Raw genomic sequence first — 17,599 nt, forward strand, 5'->3', positions numbered from 1 at the left:
GGTACCTTTGAACAGGAAGCAGGTGGAACCTGAGATAATGTAGAGAGCATGAGAATGAAAACCAAAGGGCCTCCAAGAAACAGTGAGTGGAGGCCTGATGGTCCCTAAAGAGGCTGACAGCAAGGGCTTCTAGGCAAGTGAACAAAATGACACTGAAACGAGGATGACAGGGATTCTCACCATGAAGCAGCTGAAAGTGAAATTGATGAGAGATAAGCTAAAGAAAGACTATCCTATATAATAAAAGCCTAATATGCTAAGTGCCCTGTCATTCAGTCGGCCATTAAACCAATCAAAGCATGATATGCTAATGATATGCTAAGGCCACTCAACTGCTCGCAATGATGTGCACTGACCACCAGGGGACAGACCGTTGACCGGTCGACCAGTCGCTATGACTGGCACTGATCACCAGGGGGCAGATGTTCCAACTGGTAGGCTAGTTTGCTGCTGGTGTCTGGCCGATCAGGACTGAGCAAGATGGGCCAGATACATCCTAGAACCCTCCCATGGTCCCTCCCCAGCTGGCCAACTTCCCGCATCCCTCCCTGGCCCTGATCGTGCACCAGTGGGGTCTCTCAGCCTGGCCTGCACCTTCTTGCAATTCGGGACCCCTTGGGGGATGTTAGAGAGCCGGTTTTGGCCCGATCCCACAGGCCAGGCTGAGGACCCACTGGTGCATGAATTCGTGCACCGGGCCTCTAGTTAAATATAAGAGAACCAGGACTTACGGTTTCAAATATCCATTTTCCATTTATAGCTTCTCCCACATGTCCAATAGTCAAATAATTTTAAATAAATAAATGGCTTCTGGGCTAACATCAAATCCAGGGTGCTTCCTGGAAAACAGTCTAAGGATGACTAAGCAAGACTACTAAAAAAACCCTTAAGATCTCAGAGAGATTTACGTGGTGCCTCACATTCCTCTAAGGATTTTCAGAATGTAAGAATTTTAAAGGCATTGTCCTTCAGGAAGCCCAAGCTATCTGAAAACCATTTATGAAAGTGGCTTTTCTAACGGCATGAACCCAATAAAATTCATAGGAAACTCAAAGCTTCTAAGAGAACTGTAGTAGCAAAACCCTATTTGCTAGCTTGGACTAAAGGAGACCAAGACCATAAAGACCTGTGGGTGTTAGATGTTCCTCAGGGAGGAAGCAGGCTAAGAAAAGAGCTGCAAGCACAGGTCACTTCTTATGAAAAGGACAGAACAAAGAGCTCAGAGGGAACAGCCACAGCCATGGAAAATCATTCCATGTTCAGAACTAAGTTTTCCTTTCCTCAGTGAGGAAACAGAGAAAATTATGAAATCATTTTAAATCTCAGTAGTAAAACAAATGCAGTGTTTTTTGGCACCATTTAAATACAATTTCTCCTCTACCGTACTTCAAACTTGTCTGTATTGGAGAGTAAGACCACCTCATCTTTATGTTATACTGCAATACTTCACCATAGCACACAAATTTGCTTTAAAATTTTGACATTTCAAATTGAGAGAGTTCCAAAGAGGAAAGGTGACAGTCCAGATTTTAATCTTTTCCTCCCTAGGCAGTAAAATCTATCAATGAGTCTATGGATTAGGAGTTAAACATAGTGAAATAGATGACTAAGTCATATTAACATAAGAAACATTCAAACCTGTAAATAATTTTTGTAAATTTGTTTGAGCCAGGAAGCAGAATCCCAATGCATTGAGACAATGCTCCTGAGAAAGGTGGTTTTTCACCTATTTTTATAAATTACCATAAAAGGTAGAGACATAACTGGGTTACATGTAATCCATTGGTGATAGAATAGGGAGACAGGAGAAATCAAAGGATAGGGGGGTCCTCTAAGATTGGGTAAAAAGTAAAATGATAGACACAAGCTTTTTTTACATAGGTGGGTACAGGATAGTTAAGTCAACAATTAACATAACAATAATCCTATGTAATAAAGAACTAATATGCAAATGGTTATCATGCCGTCAGGGTCATCACACCGTCACACTGTAATGGCTCAGACACTCAACACTGGGGAGAGAGGGACGGGGACCAGCCAGGCTGTGGCCCAGGAGAGGGATAAGCCGCATGCCCTGCAGTTCCGGGTGCCAGTAGCTGTGCCTGTGCCTGCAGCCCAGGAGAGGGACAATCCGCACGCCCCACGGTCCCCGTGGTCCTGGGTGCCAGTGGCTGTGCCTGTGGCCCAGGAGAGGGACAAGCCACCTGCCCATAGTCCCGGGCACCAGTGGCTGTTCCTGCAGCCCTGGAGAGGGACAAGCCATCTGTCCACGGTCCCCTGCGGCTGTGGCCGGCCCGGGAGAAGCCAGCCTGGGTCCTGGGTGCCTGTGGCCGGCCAGAGGGAGGGAAGCCCGGGTGCCTGCGACCAGCCGGAGGAGAGAATCCTGAGTTCCGGGTGTGGGGTGAGGCAGAGGCAGTTAGGGGCAATCAGGTCAGCAGGGAAGCAGTTAGGGGCTATCAGGCAGGCAGGCAGAGGTGGTTAGGGGCAATCAGTCAGGAAGGCAGAGGGGTTAGGGACGATAAGGCAAGCAGGAAGGCGAGTAGTTAGGAGCCAGCGGTCCTAGATTGCGAGAGGCAGTTGAACCTCCCCCGAGGGGTCCCAGATTGGAGAGGGTGTGGGCTGGGCTGAAGGACTGCCTCTCCCTCTACCCCCCCACCCCCAACCCCCCGTGCACGAGTTTCATACCCCAGGCCTCTAGTAATGAGATATTTTGTGGTCTCCATCCTGAGGGGTCCGAAAAAAGGGAAGTTACAAGTTACCCTGACATTCTAAAGATATTTATTTAGATGCAAAAAGATATTAGGCTCAGTTAAGATCAAAATTGATCCTTGTCAGGGAAGATACCAGCCTAAGATATGACTACCCACCATACCTGCTTTTGGTTAAAGTTTAATTTCAGAACATTCTTTGTGGTTATTTTAGGTCTCTGAGTTTGCAAGGCCACCATGCAGGCCTTTCCTGAGCTAGTCAGATTAGCATGTGGCCCCTTTTCATCCAGTCAGCAGATCCTGTTACCAGGATTTAATGGAAATGGGAGTGAAGTGAGAGGCACTGGGTTAGAGATTAAACTTTTGCATGGAGTAAAAAGGAGTAGATATTACCTTTGTAAGCCTACTTTTCCATCACGTTACAGAGTCAGCAAAACATAAGCTGGCCACAGACTTTATCAAGAAGCAAAAAAAATCTTCACAAAAGTAGAGTTAAAAACATTCCACTACACTGACTTTTTATTATTACTAGAGGCCCGGTGCACAGATTTGTGCGTGGGGGGGGGGGGGGGTGCGGTCCCCTCAGCCTCGCCTGCACCCTCTTGCAATCCAGGACCACTTCGGGGAAGTCTGACTGCGGTTTAGGCTAGGCCTGCAGGGATTGGGCCTAAACTGGCAGTCAGACATCCCCTGAGGGATGCAGCAGTGCGCCAAGAAGCAGGTGGCCAGAGAGGAGCCTGAGCTGGCGCCGCACCGCTCACGTACATCCCAGTCCGCTGTGCCTGCCACCGCAGCTTGGTAGCACTGCCGCAGAGTCGGAAGAGGCTCCCACCACCACTGGGCTCACCAGACGTGAGCCTGGCTTCTGGATGAGCAGGCACTCCCCAGGAATGCACTGACCACCAGGGGGCAGCTCCTGCATTGAGCATCTGCCCCCTGGTGGTCAGTGTGCATCATAGCAACTGGTTGACCTGTCGTTCCAGTCGTAACAGTCGCTTAGCATTTTATATATATAGATACTAGAGCCCTGATGCACAAAATTCATGCAAGGGGCTGGGACCCCGCCACCACTGCGGCTGTCTTGGCCCCTGCCACTGCAGCAGCTGCCTCTGCCTTGGCTGTGGCACTGGGGGTCTCTGCTGCCTCTGCCTCGGCCCCCGCCTGCCACTGTGGCTGGGGGCCTCTGCCTCGGCCCCTGTCACCGTGGCTTCATCCAGAAGGTCGTCCAGTCTAGTAAGCATATTACGCTTTTATTATTATAGATAAAATAACTGGTAATATGCAAAATGACTGGGAAGGAGTTCTCATAAAATTTGATTTGGTACTGGCATAAGGACAGACTTATAGATCAATGAATTAGAAGGGAGAATTCAAAAATTAACCCTCACATTATCACCTAGTGCTTTTTAACAAGGGTGCCAAACAAGTAAATCAGACATGAATAGTCTTTTTTTAACAAACTGTACTGGGACAACTGGATATTCACAAGCTAAATAATAAACTTAGACATCTAACTCATACTATACATAAAAATTAACTCAAAATGTAAATGCTAAAACTACAAAACTCTTTGAAGGAAACATAGACGTGGATTTGGATGTCTTTTTAGTTGTGAAACCAAAAGACAAAAATAAATTAACTGGACTTCAAAATCAAAAATTTCTGAGCTTTAATAGATACCATCAAGAAAGTGAAAAGGTGAACTGAATGGAAGGAATATTTGAAAATCCTTTATCTAATAAGGAATTTGTAACTAGGATATATAAAGAACTCTTACAATTCAATAATAAAAAATCCAATTAAATTCAGGCAAAGGAATTGAATAGACAGTTCTTCAAAGAAGATATATGAATGGGTAACAAGCACAAGAAAAGATGGTCAACATTATTAGCCACTGGAAAAGTACAAATCAAAACCACAAAAAGATGTCACTTCACACCCATCAGGATGGCTACAATCAAGACAGGCAATGATAGTGTTGGCAAGAATGTGGAGGAATTGGAACTCCCATACACTGCATATGAAAATGTAAAATCGTGCAGCTACTTTGGAAAACAGTCTGGCTGTTCCACAAAAGGTTAAAGATATGAATCAGCAATTCCATTTTATAAGTATATTCCTAAGAGAATGAAAATATATGTTCACATAAAAACTTGGGCATGGATGTTCATAGCAGCATTATTAACCAAGCCAAAAAGTGGTAACAGAAAGATCCATCAAATGATGAACACACAGAAAAATGTGGTTGCTCCCAATGAAATGTTATTCAGCAATAAACAGAAATGAAGTACTGATGATACATTCTCCAAAATAGATGTGCCTTAAAAACATTATGCTAATTAAGAGAGGCAGTCAGAAGGACCACGTATTGTGTGATTCCATTGACAGGAAATGTGCAGAATAGACAAATCTATAGAGACCAAGAGTACAGTGGTGGTTCCTTAGGACTCAGAAGAGGAGAAAGTGGACACCCTGCACAGGGTTACTTTTTAAGGTGATACTAATGGGCATAGGGTTATTTTTTAAGGTGATGAAAATGTTCTAAAATTTATTTGTGATGATCATTGTATAACTCTTTGAATGTAGAAAAGCCACTGCATTGTACATTTCAAATGAGTGAACTGCAATGGTATGTGCATTATATCTCAATAAAGCTGTTACCCCCCCAAATTTTGATTTGGTGCTGGTGCCTGGGGACCTGTAATGAAACGGTATGCTTCCTATCAGGGTTCAAGATAGGAGAGTTAACAATATGCCCTTTTAATAGAAAAGTGATCAGGAAAAAAGCTCTTCTTCACTGATATCAAGTCTATAAAATTAATAGAAAAATCTATATTTCATTGCTCAAAGCATCAAGTGATATATATTTTCCCAACTTAGGTGATCTGTTGTCCCAAAAATGATTTAAAAATTACCTTATGTTTTAATATATTAATCTGAATATCCATTTCAACTTGATTCGGTTTTAAATCTCCAGGGAAACTAAGCTCTTCATTTTCATATTCATTTAACTTCCTTTTTGTAATTTTTAAGAGTTTCTTAAATCTGCAGAAATGTATAAAATGAGTAAGTCAAATTCTTTAAGGATACATATTTAATAATTATTTAAACAGATATGATGTTCTGTCATATAAATCTATAAATATCCTTTCATTTGTCCCAATTTAATATTGTTTGAAACTATACTACTAAATTATATTACATAATAACATGAAAAAAAATTTCATGACATATATGATAGAGTTAATATTGTAACTACATAGAATTCTTATAAATAAATTATTAATATTAATTTAGTATATTAAATAAAACATTAACCTATAATTAAATATCAACTAGAAACCAGAGATCACTATCCAAGGTAAAATAGGAAAGTATAATTACATGTGAATGTTTGAAAAGACACGAAAATACCTTTGATACCTACTGACAACAAGAAGAAAAGAAGAAAAGTACCAACAAAAAACATCAAGGAGGTCTTTCAAAATAAAAAGAGAAGCAGGAAAGAAAAATATTTGAAGTCTGAGTTGAAGGGAAATTCGGAAAGGGGCAGGGCTCTAGAAGAAAGTAAATCAGAGATAATGTGTAACAGTCTCTTCAACAGACTTTTTTTTTTAAATAAAGATTTTAAAGCCATCAACTTTTTTCTTTATATATTCATTTTTATTGATTTCAGAAAGGGAGGGAGAGGGAGAGAGAGATAGAAACATCAATGATGAGAAAGAATCATTGATTGGCTGCTTCCTGCACGCCCCACACTGGGGATCAAGCCTGCAATCCAGGCATGTGCCCTTACCAGGAATTGAACCAGGACCTCCTGGTTCATAGGTCGAGGCTCAATCACTGAGCAACACCGGCCAGGCTCAAGACTGTTTTAGGAAAAGATACTTGCTAGCACAATCTTAACAAAATGAAAGGGATACAAAACAACTAGAGAAAGACAGTTAAATGAGGGAAAACACTGATGAGAATGAGAGGACAAACTTAAGTGCTCAGCGAATAAACAGGAAAGAAGCCATGTGGGGACTACCCAGACTCTGGGAAAGACCATTATTATTGTTACTAGTAGTAATTTAATCTTCACCCAAGGATGTTTTTATTGATTTTTAGAGAGAAAGAGGAAAAGAAAGCAAGAGAAACATCCATTAGTTGCCTCCCATGTATACCCTGACTGGGAATCGAACCCGCAATCTAGGTATGTGTCCTGGCCGACAATCTAACCTGTAACCTTTTGGTGCATGGGATGAAGCTCCTACTAACTGAGCCACCTGGCCAGGGCCTATTTTTTTATTTTATTGATTGATAAAAACATGATTATACAACTATTTAAAGTCACATATACATTTTTGTATATGTGATATATTTTATCACTAAAAATGGAGAAAGAAATGTAAGCCAAATCAAGATAATGTTTGATGCTGTTAAGCAATGACATAGATACTAAACTATTTGAATGCTGAAGGAAAGCACACTCCTAAATGAAGGAAAGATTACCACAGAGAGCAAAGATATCTTGCAAAAATAAAAATTCAAGGTAGACTTGAAAAGTGCAGTTGACAGGATATGTAAAAGGTATCCTCATTACCTTGGAATCAGTAAAGACTAAATACAATATTTTGGCATTCAAAAAAGTTTCAGATTGTTCTCTGAGTTTCTTAAGTAAATTTTTAAATAGGGTAATTTGTTTAATTATGAAAATTACAGAGAGAATATAAATTTGTATTTTGGCTTTAATAAAGTAAAATGACAGCTGAATATTAATGAATGCTAGGAATGTTCTGAAATATTAAAATCTTACCTGGTAATCTCTTTTTCTAATTGATCATTTTTCTTCATTTCTTGATCCAAGCTATATTCCAAAGACTGTTTTAACTCAATATATTTCTTTAACTGTTCCTTTTCATCCTGAGACTTTGAAAAACATTTTTAAAGAAAATTAACTTTTTAAAACCTAAAGACTCACCCTTCATTCTTATAAATATAATTTCTCATGAATTCATGAATAATATGTGTAAACAGGTTTATAAAACTGATGCCAATAAGGTAGATTTAAAAACTAATGACTTTTTACAGCCGCTTAAATTGACTTTATATTTTCATCACTTTTTTTCTGGAATTTAAATTGCCAGCATTTGTTAAAACAGAGGTTTTTATATATAAAATACTAAGTCTTAAATTTTTTTAAGAGAATGGCTATATTGACATTTTAGTTTCTAAAGATGCCTGAGAAACATTTTCAACAATAGTTCAACATATTCTAGGTTCTATTAAATCCCATCTTACTAAGATAATCTTTGAAATTCCCACAGTTTCCATTTCTTTATAATGACAATCTGACTTTAGGATGAGCTAAAGACTCTCATTCTCTGTAAACTTTCTTCCAGAGGTTTCAATTTCTCTTTTTCTATTAAACATGTTTCTCTTTAAATAGTTTGTCTTCTCTATATTTTACAAAAACATAACTTTTATTTGATTCTTTAGCTTTTCTACCATCCTGTTTTCCCTTTTCATTAAACTCTAACATTCTATAATGCAAGGTCTCATCTGCATATTCATATTTTCTTTTTTTTAAATATATTTTATTGATTTTTTTTACAGAGAGGAAGGGAAAGAGATAGAGAGTCAGAAACACTGATGAGAGAGAAACATCGATCAGCTGCCTCCTGCACATCTCCTACTGGGGATGTGCCCGCAACCCAGGTACATGCCCTTGACCGGAATCAAACCTGGGACCCTTCAGTCCGCAGGCCGACGCTCTATCCACTGAGCCAAACCGGTTTCGGCCATATTTTCAATACTTATTCTCTTCTTTTACATAAGAATCTGATTTTCAATCCTATAATTGCACTAAAACAATTTGAGGGCCATCTTTTTCTTTAGTCCTGATCTTGCCTTACTTCTCAGCAGTAACTGATAACAATGATTACACACACACCTTCCCTCTACTCCTCTAACCCCAATTTGTTTCCAAATAGTAACCCTGATGTATAGGTATTGACTCTATTACTTTTTAAAAAATTCTGAGTTCCTTAAATTTCCATACTTCAAACCAGACTCCCTAATCAACATTTCCAATTTGATCCCTTTACTGAGGTCATCTGTACTTTTCTTTCTCCCTTCTAGTCTAGTTCCCAATAGACAATATCCTTAACCACACACTCATAAACCATAACTTTGTATGGGTTACCTTTGTAGATAGGTAATCTTGTACATTTTATGTTCTTATTGGTGTTATTTTTTTAAAATATATTTTATTGACTTTTTACAGAGAGAAAGGGAGAGAGATAGTTAGAAACATCTATGAGAGAGAAACATTGATCAGCTGCCTCCTGCACACTCCCCACTGGGTATGTGCCCGCAACCAAGGTACATGCCCTTGGCCGGAATCGAACCTGGGACCCTTGAGTCCTCAGGCCAACGCTCTATCCACTGAGCCAAACCAGTCAGGGCAATATTGGTGTTATTTTGAGTGTAGTATTATTTTTCTGATCTTGGGGCCACCTTCAGCCTTAGGATGTTGACCAGCATTCTGTATCTGGTTTTCCCCTTATAATGCAAATGTTTTTCACAAGCATCAGATCATCAATTATTTGCCTTTCTAAAAAACTAGAAGCCAGTGCACAAATTCGTACACGGTTGGGGTCCGGCCGGGCCACCCCGATCAGGGCCGATCGGGCCGGGCCAGCCAGGGCGAGGAGCTGCCGTGGGCGGTTGGCCCGCCGGCCCTGCCCCCTGGTTGAACTCCTGGTTGAACTCCCGGTCGAGGGGACAATTTGCATATTAGCCTTTGATTATCCTATATATAATAAAAGCCCAATATGCTAAGTGTCCAGTCGTTTGGTCATCCGTCCAACCAACAAAGTGTAACATGCTAATGATATGCTAAGGCAGCTCAACTGCTTGCTATGATGTGAACTGACTATCAGCGGGCAGACACTCCGACCAGTAGGTTAGCTTGCTGCTGGGGTCCAGCTGATTGGGACAGCAAGACAGGCCGGCCATGCCCTCGAGCCCTCCTATGATCCCTCCCCAGCTGGCCAACCTCCCGCCTCGCTCCCTGGCCCCAATCATGCACTGGTGGGGTCCCTTGTCCTGGCCTGCGTCCTCTCACAATCCAGGATCCCTTGGGGGATGTTGGAGGGCCAGTTTTGGCCCGATCCCGCAGGCCTATGGAAGTCTTCTGAAGTTCCTTTCACGTGCATACTCAACTATATAGTTTAAAGGTTTGAGAAAACTAGAGTTATCTTCTTGCCAATTCAGACTCTTCACCTCAATATTGTGTTGGTCAAATATCCTAACCCAGATAGTCTCTGGCTTGAGAATTCATGAGATGAGAACTTTCCAGAGAAGTTAGGTCTATTGATTAAATTGGTTGAAATGTTTACTCTATAAATTTTTTATTCACAGGGTAGGCCTTAAGGTGGCTAATAATTCTATGTCATAAACCTAACTGGAATCTACAAAAAAAATTCCTCATTATTTTTGTATAAGTTTAATCAATTTTGGGTATTCTTACAAATTTTTCAATTTTTGATACCTTAAGAGATTTTTGTATGAAATTTTAAGGTGACAACTCCTGGCACTCTAATTCACATAAGACTCCTTATCAATATATCATTTCACTTGTATGAAAAGTATGCTAATACAATATGACTTATTCATATAAAGTCTAGAAAAAAGTAATTTTAAATGTTTCTTCAGCCATAAGAAGGACCAGTGAACACAATGTTCTAGTTCCCCTGATAGGTATATCTTGAATAATGAAACTGCATGAACCTAGCTATTGAGACTGAAAGAAACTAGTTGGTAGGTGCATCTACCAGACTGCTTAAACTTCGGGTTCACAGTGCAATCTTCTGATCTGAAATCGTAGGTAGCCTCTCCTATAGAGGAAAGTATGAATGGAAGGAAAACCTGTTCTGCTGGGTAATTAGTTATGCAGTTTTCACCATTCATTAAAAAATTGAGCCAAAACCGGTTTGGCTCAGTGGATAGAGCGTCGGCCTGTGGACTGAAAGGTCCCGGGTTTGATTCTGGTCAAGGGCATGTACCTGGGTTGCGGGCACATCCCCAGTGGGAGGTGTGCAGGAGGCAGCTGATCGATGTTTCTCTCCCATCGATGTTTCTAACTCTATCTCTCTCCCTTCCTCTCTGTAAAAACTCAATAAAATATATTTAAAAAAAAAAATTGAAATACTGGATCTCATACCCATCTTTTCTGAGATTGGATTGTTCAATCTTTGAAAGGCTGATTAGCACAAGTGAATGGAAAATAAATAATCTGCAAATTTGTAGTGCTAGAAGTAATATGTTGCTATATAAGGCCCTGATTGAGCAGCCTTTCCTACTTTTTCATTAGCATCTCTTTTCTTTTTAAAAATCCAGCAAAGGGTCCACCTAGTGTGGTTCAGTGGTTGAGTGTCTACCTGTGGACCATGAGGTTGCAGTTTGAGGCACATGCCTGGGTTGTGAGCTTGACCCCCAGTGTGGGGCATGCAGGAAACAGCCAATCAATGATTCTCTCTCATCATTAATGTTTCTATTTCTCTCTCCCTCTCCCTTCGTCTTTGAAATCAATAAAAATGTATTTTTTTAAAAACTGGAAAAATCCAGCCAAGGGAAAAAATATACTCCTTTCAAAAAACACTTGCATGGCCAAAGCCGGTTTGGCTCAGTGGATAGAGCGTTGGCCTGTGGACTGAAGGGTCCCAGGTTCGATTCTGGTCAAGGGCATGTACCTGGGTCGCGGGCACATCCCCAGTTGGGGATGTGCAGGAGGCAGCTGATTGATGTTTCTCTCTCGTCGATGTTTCTAACTCTCTCTCTCCCTTCCTCTCTGTAAAAGATCAATAAAATATATTTAAAAAAAAAACACTTGCATGATGACCTAGTATTCATTCTTGATGAAGAAAACAAACTAGAACATTAAAAGTAATTCATTTACAAAATCTCACTGGAGGGTTTTTATTACAAGAAAAATTCAGAATTGTAGATTAGATCATTACTCAAATTTCTGGACTCAAATAAATATCTGTAATGTCTATATCATCATTATTAACAATAGCCAGAAGCTGGAAAAACCCAAATGTTGGACAAATGAATAAAGAAAACGTGATATATATCAAATATTGCTTCTAGGCTATCACAATATTTTTATTAAAATCTTACCATAAAAACCATTAATTTTATGAATTCAGTAAACATCTATAAAGAGGAATTACATTACTAGAATATAATAAATATGAATACAATAAATACTTTAATCTGTGAGACTTTCATGTTGTCCAAAATATCTTATATACTACTACTAGAGAATAAAAATTCATTTTCAGTGTGTGGAAATTAAGAGATTGACTTACCGAATTTTTTCCCAACAGGTTGGTCTGAAGCTGTTCAATTTTGTGTGCTTGTTTTTTTATTGTAACTTTTAACTTGTCATTTTCAATTTCAAGCCTAAAATATATATTTTGCAAATAATTATTCTCACACATAATATAAAAATACCAAATAATTTCTGAAAAAGACTTCTGAAGGTGCAATTACATAAAATCTTAAAATTTGAAAAGTAGATGATTTGGCAATTAGGCCATTTTTCTAGTTGTGTTTTGTGGATAATGTGCAAAATTTAGAGACAATGTACACAAATTATGTATTTCAAAATAGCTCAAAGCTAAAATATTTATCCAGCTTAACACAAATGTTTTTCCTACAATAATTGACCTATTTCTCATATTATACTGCTCATTTGCTTTATAAATATTTTCTGTGCTGTTTTAAATTATACTTTTGCATGTGCTCTTGCGTCTCCTCGGCACATTTTACAGCCGCAGTACATCGATCTTGTGCTTCTTGCAACTAAAATAAAGAGAAAAAATACTTTTAACTACTGATAGTCTAGTACAAATCTACCAGTTTTTGTAACTAAAATTTTATTGCAACACAGCCACACTCTTTCATGTGTACTTTTTTATGGCTACTTTGTGCCAAACAGCAGAACTGAGTTGTGACAACAGAGACCTCGTGACCCACAAAGCCTAAAATATTTACTACCTGGCCCTTTCCAGAAAAGTTCACCACCTCTCCTCTAGTACTAAAACAAAAACATTATTCAGGTTTTAAAATTATATCTATCAAATAAATATACAAATTTATAAATTGGTCAAATGGGTTAAAATAGAAAATTACCTATGATAAACATTTATATTTTGTATTCTAAGCACCATATCAACTATAATTTTAAATATTCACAAATGTGAATGGCCATGGCTATTCCAGTGCTTATAAGAGTTAACATCCGCTTTCGTTGACACCTAGAAGTTTCATGGAATAGCTTGAGAGACAGACTCTAAACAGGAGCCAGAATGCCTGTGTTTGCATCCCAAAATCCCCCAGTTATTAGCTGTGTGAACTTGAGCAAATTACTTAAATTTCCTTTGTTAGTTTCTTCATCTGTAAAATGGAGATAATAATGGCATTTACATCACTAGGATGTTGGGAAGATAAAATTAGGGAATATACATAAAGTACTTAGAAGAGTATGTGGCTCATTGTACACGCTAAGTGTTTGTAGTTAGCATTATTATTGTTGTATATTTTATATTCTAATAAAATTTTATACTTTAGGCAAATGGCATGTCAATGGAAGTGGTCTCTTGTATAAGTTACTCTGAAACTTTCACCAATTCTACTAGCCAATAATACTTTTCTGCTTATAATAATTTATAACATACTTCCTCTCTGCACTTCTCAGTGGACAATCATCACGAGCTACAATGCAAACACGAGCTACTTCCTGGACTGAGAACATGACTTACAGGAGAAAGCCGCTAACATGGAGCTAACGGACTCTATTGCTAAATCAAAGTTCCCAAACCCATTCATTCCCAGGAACTGTTTATGTTGGGCTGCTTTAGTAAGTACTCTGATAAGTAGGTTAAGGTGATGTGGTATAGCATACCAGAAAAGCTGTTCCAGAGTTTACAAAGTGCTATAAACCTGTATATCCCAGTTCCGGCTGCATAGTCAAGGAAGGCTGATTTACATTTTTTTTCTTACAGTGAGGGTAAAAAAGATGAGCTTCTGAATAAACAATTCTCTATTATATTTATATTTAATTGCTTAAAATACACTGAAAACAAATGATTAATTATAATCAACATCTACAAGAAGAAAGTATGGTGTAGTATAAAGTATTTAATTTTATCCTAATAATAGTTAAGCTAAAATATTTTCAAGGTATACAAGGATAGGAACCATCATATCTAATAATATGCCCCCCAAAACAAACTTATACTTAGAAAGACAAGATTATCTTTCGTGATAATAATGAAAACAATGTAAAACTAAGGGCCAAATTGTTCTGGACAGAAAAGATGACAAGTGCTGAAAAGAATGAGGTCACTGAGTGTTTGAACAGTCAGAGCATGCTTCATGGAGAAAGAGAGATTGCACATACATGAGATACACAGAACAGGCAAATCTATAGAGACAGAAAGTAGACTGGTTGTTGCCTGCTGCAGGGTGAGATGAGAAGCTGGTAGTGACATCTAAAAGGTGTGGAGTTTGTTATTTTGGAATAATACAGATATTGCATAATTGACAGGTGATAGGTAGACAACTCTCTAACTATGTTAAAAAATATTGAATTATACAATTTAAATGGTAAATTATATGATATGTGAATTACATTAATACAGGTGTGTTTTTTAGTCCAATGGTGGATCTAATTTTCATTTTCTTAATTGTCTGTTGTACATACTATCATGATCTGAATATTTCCATGTTTTTATAATATTTCTAAGGGAGAGAAATGAAGGATATGCCTACTTCAAATGTTTTGTATAATGAACTTCCTGTACAAGTTATTCTGAAATCTATGATAAAGATTCTAGATCCATTCACCAAAGTGAAGATAAGAAATAAAAAAATTTTCTGCAACATCCCATTAAATATTATCCTCTGATTTCACCTGGCTGTCTCATCATAATAATGGAGATATCACTAAAAATATTTTTTAGTAGAAAAAAGTCTCTTGACTTCTATGAAGAATCATGCATTTTTCTCAACTTTCCTAAGGGCAAATATTTTAAGAAAAAAAACCTATAAAATATAAGTGGCAGAATTAAAGCCAGGGTCTAAGAAATAAGTGCATTATAAAGACAATAAAATTATAATTAATTACAATAACTATACAAAAGAAAGCTGCCCATGAAATGTAGTACCCTAAAACACTTTATTATTTAACCAGCTACAGATTAACTGACAGGTTAAATTTCATATATACCTGACTTCTGCTTTGATCTAGTTCCTTCTTTAACTCTTGTTTCTCATCTTCTAAATTCATACGATAACGTGATGTAACCTCCAGTGAGGCCTCTGACATAGACTGTTTTTTCAGTGTATCAGCCAGTTCTTGTTGAAGTTGTCTCACAGCTGCCTAGGTAAGATATTTCTGATTTTATAAATTATATTATTTTTAAATTGTTAATAATAAATAACTTCACATACAGGATGAAGCAAAAGAAGGTTTAAAGTTGTGAATACGTGAAACACTGAGTTTATTCTTGTATTGTTATTTTGTATTGTTATAAACCTACTTTTGCCCCATTCTGTTTATACTTTGTTAGAGTCACATGTTATTAGCATAATATATAACTGGAAAAATATCACCACCTACATCAATTTGCCTTCTTTTTCTCATAAGGACACATTCCTGTTTGCTCAATCAGGTTAAAGACAGAGAAAATGTAATCCTCTTGCCTAATCAGTATTAGGTTACTTAGACAATTGATTCAACCCCCTCCCCCCTCATAATTCCCCCTTCATGAATCTCAAATCTTTATAATCTACTGATGTCTGAAAGAAAAATGGGTATGTAGGTGAATCAAGTGGTGGGACATTCAATATTGCAGAACATTCTCTCTCTTTTTTCTTTTATCAGAGGCTTCAAGTAACTTTAGAGTTCCTTGCATATTCAATCTCCTGCTCAAATCCTTCCAATAGTTTCTATCTTAGAAGAAAAGTGAAGTCATTCCAATGGCCTTGACCTCCCTCCCTGCTACACATAAATCCTGCCACCCCTCACTAGTCTGAATAGAGATACAATGCCAAATTAATAAGTCACAGAAAGCTACAATTTTCTCTTTGGAGAAACTTATCTCTAAATGATAGTAATTTGGCCTTGAAATGAGAAATATGAGTAAATTACTTGTAAAATATTCAAAGAAAACCGCAAATAGTAGTGGAAAGATTAAATCAATTATAGTTTTGCTAAAACTCGTCATACTTGACCCAAAATATGATTTAAGTAAATAGATACTTCTAAAGAATTGACAGGTCATAAGAATATATTACTTGAGACTGAAACACTTCTAAATTTCATTCAAATTGACATGAATAAAAATAACATTATAACTACTAAAATGTCTAAGAAGCCACTGAAGGAAAGATACTATGCGATATAACATCTACACTTCATCTGAGAAATCTGAACTGTCAAGATAATACATTTAATTGAATCTTAATTTCAAAATGCTAAATTTAGGTATAGCATTTCTATTTATCTGCTTTCCAATGGTATTAAAATATGGTGACAGAAAGATTAAAATTATTATTTATCAGTATAAGACTAAATTATTAATATCAATCTATAAACCTATTAAAAATCTATAACTTAAACTCTTAAAATTTCATGGGCAACACAATGTCTCACTCAAAACAAAGTACCTCTCAGGTTTAATGTTCATTTGCTGGATACAATGTCTGCTTTTAAGCTGATCGAGCAAACACATTTGTAATCTACATATTTTTAAAATATTCAGCTAGATTCAACATTTAGCCATCATCAAATATTACTTTGAATTTTCTTTTAGAAAATTTGAAAAATATTTATCTTTCAGGATACTTACATCTCTTTCTGCTTTATCATTTTCATACTGATACATTCTTTCTTTTAAATGATTACATTCATTGATTAACTCCTTATTTCTTTCCTTCAGCATAAGACCTTGCTTTTCACTTTCGGCTTGAAATATTTTTATGATATCCTGAAACTGATCTTGGATATTAATGACTGTCTTTTCTTTACTGTCAGCTTTGTTGTGAGCATCATCCAGTTGCTGTCGAAGCAACATATTTTCACTCTGTAGGTGAGATAACCTCTCCTCTAAGGATCCCTGCTTTCCAACATATTTATTCACTTTACCTTGTTCCTTTTGATACATGTGTTCAATTTCCTTCTTTTGACACTGTGTTTGGCTTAGGTCTCTTTGTACACCTTCTAAAACCAATGTTCTTTCTCTGAGAGCATCTCTTGTGTGATGAAGCTCAATTTCTAGGCTATTGAGTTTACTTTCTGCTTTAGAAAGTTGTTGAGCAAGAACTTCATTGCTATCGTTTAGGTTAGACATATCAAATTTCATTTTGTCCCGTAAACAAAACCATTCATCTCTTTCTCGCTGGAAAGCAAACTGTAGGTCTCTTTTTGATGTCTGACAGTGCTCATGATCCTGTATAGCAGTGGCCAGTCTAGACCGGTATGATTCAACTTCTGCTTCCAGTCTTTCTCTATTTTGTTTTTCATTCTCCAGTTTAGAGTTTAGCATTGTATTCTCAGCTGTCAGAACATCAAGTTGTCCGTTATGTTGAAATGCTGTTCTTGTTAATGTTTCCTCATTCAGTTTTATTGTCTTTTGAAGATGGTCATTCTTTTCTTTGACAATTGCAATGTCCTCAACATATTTCTTTTCCATTTCCTGGTTCTGATTTTTTACTGTGTCTATTTCCAGTCTTAGCTTGGTAATTTCATCCTGCAACATGTGATTTTCATGCAACAAAGTTTTTTCTTTTTCATAATTATCAGAAACCTAAGTAATACAAAGAAGACTTTAAGC

General features: G+C 37.5%; 1 protein-coding gene across 1 annotated transcript in view; it reads right to left on the bottom strand.

The window, feature by feature from the left end:
• Positions 1–17,599, bottom strand: part of LOC308513973 (ankyrin repeat domain-containing protein 26-like) — a 107,918-nt gene that overhangs the window by 9,934 nt on the left and 80,385 nt on the right. The window contains exons 23-28 of the mRNA XM_081084015.1: positions 16,616–17,572; positions 14,992–15,144; positions 12,493–12,563; positions 12,068–12,161; positions 7,507–7,619; positions 5,624–5,753 (exon numbers count right to left, since the gene is read on the bottom strand). Of these exons, the coding sequence (XP_080940141.1) occupies positions 5,624–5,753; positions 7,507–7,619; positions 12,068–12,161; positions 12,493–12,563; positions 14,992–15,144; positions 16,616–17,572 (1,518 nt within the window). The remainder of the gene's footprint in view (positions 1–5,623; positions 5,754–7,506; positions 7,620–12,067; positions 12,162–12,492; positions 12,564–14,991; positions 15,145–16,615; positions 17,573–17,599) is intronic.

This window comes from Myotis nattereri (assembly GCF_964212035.1).
Source record: "Myotis nattereri genome assembly, chromosome: 1".
Classification (NCBI taxonomy): domain Eukaryota; kingdom Metazoa; phylum Chordata; class Mammalia; order Chiroptera; family Vespertilionidae; genus Myotis; species Myotis nattereri.